Source organism: Megalops cyprinoides, chromosome 3 (assembly GCF_013368585.1).
Source record: "Megalops cyprinoides isolate fMegCyp1 chromosome 3, fMegCyp1.pri, whole genome shotgun sequence".
NCBI classification, from domain to species: Eukaryota; Metazoa; Chordata; class Actinopteri; order Elopiformes; family Megalopidae; genus Megalops; species Megalops cyprinoides.
The window spans coordinates 53,919,981-53,927,968 of NC_050585.1; the positions used below are offsets into that span (position 1 = coordinate 53,919,981).

At 51.0% G+C, this 7,988-nt stretch overlaps 2 protein-coding genes across 2 annotated transcripts in view; both read right to left on the reverse strand.

The window, feature by feature from the left end:
- Nucleotides 1–61: 61 nt before the first annotated feature.
- Nucleotides 62–3,537, reverse strand: znrd2 (zinc ribbon domain containing 2). The gene is made up of 4 exons (XM_036523165.1): nt 3,463–3,537; nt 2,540–2,691; nt 2,129–2,213; nt 62–1,153 (listed from the first exon to the last, which is right to left on the reverse strand). Exons 1-4 carry the CDS (start codon nt 3,497–3,499, stop codon nt 708–710), a joined length of 720 nt encoding a protein of 239 aa, XP_036379058.1. The 5' UTR covers nt 3,500–3,537; the 3' UTR covers nt 62–707.
- Nucleotides 3,538–4,909: 1,372 nt separating this feature from the next.
- Nucleotides 4,910–7,988, reverse strand: part of LOC118774581 (solute carrier family 35 member F4) — a 4,499-nt gene continuing 1,420 nt past the window's right edge. Inside the window, exons 3-7 of the mRNA XM_036523934.1 lie at nt 7,444–7,663; nt 6,604–6,729; nt 6,138–6,330; nt 5,855–5,944; nt 4,910–5,222 (exon numbers count right to left, since the gene is read on the reverse strand). Of these exons, the coding sequence (XP_036379827.1) occupies nt 4,972–5,222; nt 5,855–5,944; nt 6,138–6,330; nt 6,604–6,729; nt 7,444–7,663 (880 nt within the window). The 3' untranslated portion in view covers nt 4,910–4,971. The remainder of the gene's footprint in view (nt 5,223–5,854; nt 5,945–6,137; nt 6,331–6,603; nt 6,730–7,443; nt 7,664–7,988) is intronic.

Genomic DNA, 7,988 nt, shown 5'->3' on the forward strand with positions numbered 1-7,988 from the left:
TACGGTAGTATGGTCTAATACAAACGGGAGAAACGAGTCCTGACTGGTGAGTTGTGTTCATATCAGGTTTAATGATCAGTGGCATTATATATACACATCATCAGCTGGTTTCACTCCAGTTTCCTTCAGGCAGGTTCTGACAGTGAAGGTACACACTTTGAGTGGCTCATTTTCCAGGTGAATACAGGTCTGAAATCATATGGATAGCCGCCATTTTAAAGTAAATCAAAATAACTTGTTTGTTCACATCACTTACTCTTGGGAAAATGAAATCTGTACTGTTGGGAACTGAACTGTGACTCAAACCTCAACCCCCCTTCATTCCAGCAACTTTAAACTGGTAATACAGAAACAGAGGAGTGCGTCACGGTGAGTCCTCCCTCAGGAGGGGAAACATGCTGAGAATGATGGGAATTAGCTCACCGCTCTCCCTAACTCACAGATACTGCCTCCCTCTGTCAGAACACCCGACCGAACACGGAGAGAGAGAGTGAGGAGCATGCAGCATCCAAACAGCAGTGAATCCGTCTACCAGACCCAGCTAGCGAAACCATCTGGCACAAATGAAAACAGACAGCACTCCTTTTTATTAAAATAACCTTTAGCAGTATGAGCCCCCCGGCCGTCCCGGCCCTGCGGAGAGGACCCCCCCCGGCCGTCCCGGCCCTGCGGAGAGGACCCCCCCCGGCCGCACGGCTGCGTCAGTCTCAGCAGAGCTGCAGCTCCTTCAGGCTGCGCAGGGAGTCTGCGCAGCTGCGGATCAGGCTGCACAGCTGGATGCTGGCCTCCACCGAGGACGCCCGCTGCAGCTCCTGCGTGGCCCAGCGCATCTTCTGCAGCACCGCCTCCTGCGCGCAGAACATGGCGGGGTGGTGGGCGTGGCCAGGCAGGGGCACTGCCGATTGGCCCGGGTGGACGGAGGAGGCGGGGGCTGGGAGGGGTGCGGCGGGGCCGGGGAGGGAGGAGGCCAGGCTGGGCTGGGCGGGCTGTGGGCCTCTCAGCCCTGAGGCCGCGCCCTCGCAGTGCTCCGGGCGTGGCAGGCCGGGAACAGAGGGGGAGGAGTCACTGGGAGGGGCTCCGTTCACCTGGGGGAGGGGCTGAGAGGCCAGCTGTCGCTCCCTCACCTGCGAAAGGGCAGCCTGGGGGTTCAGTGCTGGGGGGGGAGAGAAACACATGAAGAAATCATGTCCATCTGGCGTGAGTGTGTGTCTCAACTTACACCTTGTAGCAGATTAAAGGATTAGCTGACTACTGACAGAAAGCAGGTACCATCTGACCTTTTTTCCACTTAATATTTTCATTGACTTATTTGGCTGAAACTTTCATGCTGAACAACTCGTAAAGTAAGGAGTCTTGCTGCACACGGACACAGGCACAGACCCAGAGAGGCTGAGCAGCTGGGCCTTCCGAATCTGGCCTGAGCACTGTCTCATCTCGCCAGACGTGACTGGGATGGGAACTGAGATGGGAACTGAGATGGGACCAGGGGGGTCTATGGGGACAGCCAGGCCATCTAGGGCTGCTGAACAGTGGGCAATGCAGGGGGGGGGTGGTAATCACCACCTGCACCCCACCACTGGGACACGCCTACTCTCTACTCTCTTGTCTTACTAAAGCCAGTATTAGTATTATTTAAGTAATAATTACTGTTATTCCAGGTACTGATTTTATTTAATGACTTCTGCAATGTATCTATTTTGAGTATCTATTTCACTGTTTTCCAGTAGGTTTTTTTCAAGCACCAGTTTTTCCTCACCTGGCTTTGAGTTTTTTTTTTTTTTAATTCCCTCTAGGATACATATTACAATATCATTTTAAAAACATGCCACGCTCGACTGACTGAGGTAAGTCGTCAGGACCTCTGCTTATTTACCCGCTGCCATTTGCTGAGGCATTAAGGGCAACAGAAAAGAAACAGTCCCTGGAGTCCCTACATCTTACCAATTTAGTCATGTGCTTGTACCCCTTATTCCGGGTGACAGGCACAACATTTTAAAAATATCACAATTTGTAGCAATTCGATTCACTAACACCCCCCCTCAGCAGCACAACAGTGATGCCCCGTTCGAGGCTCTGACTCAGTTCCCATGCCTCCGGGCCACAGTGCCACCTTCTGTCCCAGGCTCACCTGGGTTGTCCTTGTCCACATCAGAGTCCAGCTCCTGGCACGCCACACAGTGATTCTTCCTCTGTTTGTCCTGCAGGAGAATTGTCTGCAAAATGGAGAGAAAACATTACTCCTCTATCCCATAATGCCGTCTGCTTCGGTCTTCCTCTCCTCTGGCCTCTCTCCTCACCCCATGTAGGCAACCTCTCCCCTCTCCCCTCCTCTGACCCAGAGCATCCACCAGTCCTCTAAACCAGGTCACTCTTCATTATGAGGCGATTTCTACATTTACTGTGTGATTCAGCCTACAACCTATCAGTTTCACCAGACACACACACACACACACACACACGCACACTCTCTCTCTTTCACACACACACACACACACACGCACACTCACTCTCTCTCTCTCACACACACACACACACTCACCCCGCACTGTTCGCAGCACTCCCCCAACATCTTGTAGCCCTTCAGCAGATAGTCTCCCATCAGCTTGCTGATCTTGTCCTGTCGCTCCCGCCGGGCCTGGATCACCTTCATCTCCGCCTCCGAGGGGGGCTCCCACTCGAAGTCATCGTCCTCTGGGGGGACAGACGGCCGGGATGGGCAGGTCACCATGGAATCAAACACAGATTTTCCCATTCGTCTATTATTTTCTTTTACCCTGGATTGCTTCCACGTCACTGTGAACACTACGGTACACAGCTAGCATCAGTTAGTGTACATTAAAAAATTCAGTTTCAACGTGACAATCCAACTAAACGTGACATAACGTTAGCTAGCTATTCAAGGCACTGCTAGCTAGCAAGTTGCTGATATTCATTCGCAATTCAACAATGTTTAGCCAGCCAATCTCTCGAGATATTTTTGAAATTTTCTTTATAACAATAGTTAATGTCAGTGAACTGCTTGTAGTACGTATAAAGAAACGAAAGCTTTTCCAGAGTCAATTTCTCCAACCAATTTAGCTAACGTTAGCCATCTCACACAGCTCCATGTGTTACTCTACAGCTATCTGTACCTAACTAGCAACCACTAGCAAACTAGCCAGCCTACTGTGCAGTCAAACACGGTGTGATGTGACCTTCTGCTTGCTAGAGTATATGGTACGGCATAAATATGCTACCCTAATCAACTTTCGAAGAGATCTAGTCTAGCTAGTTAGCTAACGTTAGCTAGCGATTATTTACATAGCAACACATAGCTACATAACTGTGCGTTAAGTACACGGCAGATGTCCGTTCTCAAGAGGGGCAGTACATTTTGCAGTCGATTACTGACCGTGTGCACAGATATACATCATCTAAAGCAATACTGAGCAGATCTGAGATATATAATCATAAGCAGCTAACCTGCGTTAAGAGCCATGTCTCCGCTACCCGGCTGCATCTCACGCCGTTACCCTGAGCGGAAACCACGTTTTCAACCTTCTATGGTGGTTTATGACGTTTTGATATTTTAAGTACAAGTTGCTTTACCGCCCTCTACTGTACGGAAACTAAACAAGTTCCCTTTTCCTGTGAAGAAGAAGAGCAAGACGTGAGTAATCACCTTTAATTAATACATTTTTGGGAGGGTGACACGCTCTTGAAGACCACCGACGTGTAGCACCCATCTAGATAATGCAGGACAGTCATTTTGCAGCAGAATCCTCACTGCACACCAGCAGAGGTGGGGAGCCAGGTAATCAGCTAGGTAACTTTGGGGGGCGGGGCTAATTTAGAGACCCAGGTTTTGGAATTTGGCTAGGCATCAGGGAACCCCCCTGTTGTTTGACCACAGTCAGCCTGGATGTTGTAGACCCATTCATAGTTTACAGGACTCGTTCACCACAGATACAGAGAGAGGAGAGACTGAGACTGAGTCCTGCTGAAGAGGGTTATAATTCTGCTGCCTAAAGGTTCCCATTGTCTCATGCATCCTCAGCTTTGCATGATCAGACCTGTTCAGAGCTAACCTCCACACCGAGGAATTCTCAGCATCAGCACAAACAGCTCCTTTTCATCTGCAGAATGAAGCTGCGTCACAACCGGTAATTAAGACTTTAATGTCTTAATGTCTTCCCTTTCTCCTTCTTTCATCCACAAAGAACAGCCTCTTTCAGAGATCTCCCTGTTACTCCCCAGAGATGGCAGACAGGCAGAGGACGAGAAGCACAACCAGAAGCGAGTCTAACTGTTCTAACTTTTCTAACTTTTCATCAGACAGGAAAGAACCGCGTCTTCTTCCAGAGGCCAGTGAGCGCCAGTGCCCCGGCGCTGTGAGCGCGTTTCCCGCACCCCGAACAGGCTGACCTTACACTGCTCCTCCCAGCACTGCAGAGAGAAACGCAGGCTGTTGAGAAGACCAGTGGAACCGATAAATCCCGGAATCTGGGGCAGTACAATAAACAGGCAAGATACAGAATGTCTTTTTATTATTTCAAATAACAGAGTTTACATGCATCTCTACACTGGTATATTATATGTGGTATATTTTTGTGCTTTCTCATTCGTTAGGTGAGAAAACTTGCCCTTCTCCTTGTTTCTATTCTGGGAAATACATGTTTGGTATAGAAAAAGATAAAATTATAAACATTTATGCTAAATGTGAGTGCACATTAGTTTTAGCTCAAGGTAAATTCTCCCAGTGAGAACTCCAAAGCTTTGTTTTTATGTATTGTGCTGCTCCTAGAGTGGTTATGGTCACACGTGTAGCTCCTCAGGTGTGCAGGGGGTGTGCGTGTCTCAGGGGTGCACAGGTGTGTGTGGGCCTCATTTACATGTGACGTTCAGTAATCAGAGAGGATTTCCTTATATGGTCAGAGCGTTCTGAGTTTGGGAGCTCGTTTCAGACTCTGCAGCTCCGCACAGCTCCTCCCGTCATGGCAGTGCTGCCACGCCCGCCGGTTTGGGCTTGGCCCGAGCGGTCGCCCCCGCCTCGCTGGCAGCATCCTCCCCGGACGCTCCGTCCTCCCGCCAGCCGCCGTGCCACAGTCCTCCCAGCCACCGGAGGGCGCTCTCATCCCAGTGCTCCGGCAGCTGCAGCAGCAGGTACCCGGCCCCGATGATTCCAGCTGCTGCCACTCTGACCTGGCTGAGCTGGGCGGCTGCAGTCAGGTAGAAATCTACAGCTGGGGAGAGTGAAGCCTCTTGTGTACCACAGAGCACGCTCATACACTCGCCATCACTCGCCTCTTTTATCTAATCAAAAGACTTTGCTGCCCCTAGCAAAAGCCTGATTGGTTCAGATCAGTTAACCAATGAGAACAGATGATAACGCTATTTCTGGGTTCATGAAGCATCTCTCTATTTACTGTTAGAAACCAGCTACAGTAAGATACAGCATTCCTGAGCATGCTGAAGAGTACAGCTTTCCACATTATTTCCTGTATTTAAGTAAGTATCCATGTAAGCACATCCAAAGAGGAGGTTCCATACACTTAATGCTGTGTAACAACCTGTACTTACATCATTATTACACAGCACTAACATGCGATTGCACAGGAGCAAGACTGCAACCATGTAAAATGTGACTTCATATTCTTATGTGATTCCTTAAGTAAACCATGTCACTGACATGTAGACAGAAGTAAATAGACTGTCGGTGTCGGTGTGTCGGTGTGGGTGTGTCAGTGTGGGTGTGTCGGTGTGGGTGTGTCGGTGTGGGTGTGTCGGTGTCACTATGGGTGTGTCGGTGTGGGTGTGTCGGTGTCACTATGGGTGTGTCAGTATGGGTGTGTCGGTGTGTGTGTGTCTTTGGTACCTGTACTAGCTGGAACGCTCAGCAGGACACCTAAAGAGATGAGGGTGGGGTATGTGAGGACACTCCCCAAATTCACCAGCATGTTGAAAGCTAAGCAGAGGAAATAAAAAGATAAAAGATTAGTCCTGCAGCGCAGTCCCCCAGTCCATAACCAGCAGGTTTGAGATGTTGGGGTGCATGGTGAGGTTTGAGATGTTGGGGTGCATGGTGAGGTTTGAGATGTTGGGGTGCATAGCGAGGTTTGAGATGTTGGGGTGCTCTGTGTAAGGGGGGGGGGTCTTGCCGAGCAGCAGAGAGGCCAGCACACACAGCCAGTCCCAGGGCACGTGCTGGGTGGTGGGCCAGTACTCCACGTGCGTGAGGTAGAGCAGCACACAGAGCCAGGAGTGCAGCACACTCCCACACAGCCCCACACAGGACAGCAGCACGCTGGCCACGCCAGGCCGCACCTGCCCCACACGCCTCTTCAGCAGCACCTGGAGAACGCACAAACACGGCAGCACTGTGAAACCCGAGGCAGGGTCAAACCCGGGGCACTGCAGTCCTACAGTCGAGCCGGGTACCCAGTGAACATCAGGCTATATTAATGGATGCAAAAATGTGAGTTAATTCACTGCGTAAAGATGTCTGCTTGGAAAATCTGTACATGTTACACGTTAAATGTACATTCCTCACTGTTCAGAGCTGTCTTTTAGGGTTTATTTTCTCATGAAAGGGGTGGAGCTTTGCAGGAAAGGGGAGGTGCTGACCTTGTAGAGGGCCGAGGTTGAAGCAGAGCCGACCCCAAGTGCCACCCCGGTGATGGAGTCGCTGTGGAAACCGTCGGCATAGGCCATCATGACGATTCCAGTGATGGACAGGATGGCTGCCACAATCTGAGAAAGACAGCACAGCACAGCACAGCCAACACAGAACAACACAGCACAGCACAGCACGGTCAATGCAGAACAACATAACACAGTATAGCACAGCCAGCACAGAACAGCACAGCACAGCACAGCACAGCACAGCACAGCACAGCACAGCACAGCACAGCACAGCCAATGCAGCACAGCACAGCACAGCCAATGCAGCACAGCATAGCCAACGTGGAACAGCACAGCACAGCACAGCACAGCACAGCCAATGCAGCACAGCACAGCCAACACGGAACAGCACAGCACAGCACAGCACAGCCAATGCAGAACAGCACAGAACAGCACAGCACAGCACAGCCAACGCAGAACAGCACAGCACAGCACAGCACAGCACAGCACAGCCAGCGCAGAACAGCACAGCACAGCACAGAGTGGTACAATATAACACAGCACAGCCAATGAACAACAAATGTCAAGAAATAGCTCCAGGAATTTTAGGGAACAACAAGGGGAAAAATGAGAAAAAAACTAGTGTGTGAGAAAGCCTTTGGTTCCAGGTAGGTGGATTGGAGGGGGGGCAACCAGTTCAGCATCAGTCAGTGTTCCTGTAGGCCCTAACCCTCCCACAGACCTACCCCTCCCAAACATGTCCCCCTCACAAATGCCCCTAATCCTGCTGCAGATACCTCCTCCACAGCGCAATTGCCCTGACGCGCCCGGGTGCCGGCTCACCCTCACGCCCATGAACCTCTCGCGCAGGCCGATCCAGGACAGCAGGAAGCAGAAGGCCTGGCTGCAGCAGAGGACGGCGCTGGCGTCCCCCGCGGGGATGCGACACAGAGCCAGCAGGTACAGGTAGGTGGAGAGGCTCCAGAGCACGGAGAAGGGGGCGGAGCCTCGCAGCACAGCACGCAAGGTCATGCCCTCTGACCCCAGGGCCTCGCTGCACTGCCTGTGGGAGGCACACACCTGTCAGCCTCATCACAGGTCACTGAGCGCGTTCTAACCCGAGCGGCGGGGGGGGCTGTCATACAGAAGTGGGGGGTTTGAGAATAGAAAATGGTGAATTTAAGCAGGGTGACTATTTTGAAAATAAGAAGAGGGAAACATTTCGGGAAACTGAAGAAACAGTCGTTGAGACGCAGGCAATTTATTAGAGCGGCTTAATTACACACCGTAAAGTGCAGACAATTGTTTATCCTCCACTGGATCTTAGAGGATTAGAAACACAAAGCCGCTTACTTTAGAAGGCTTTAGAGCCGTACAGCGTGTGACAA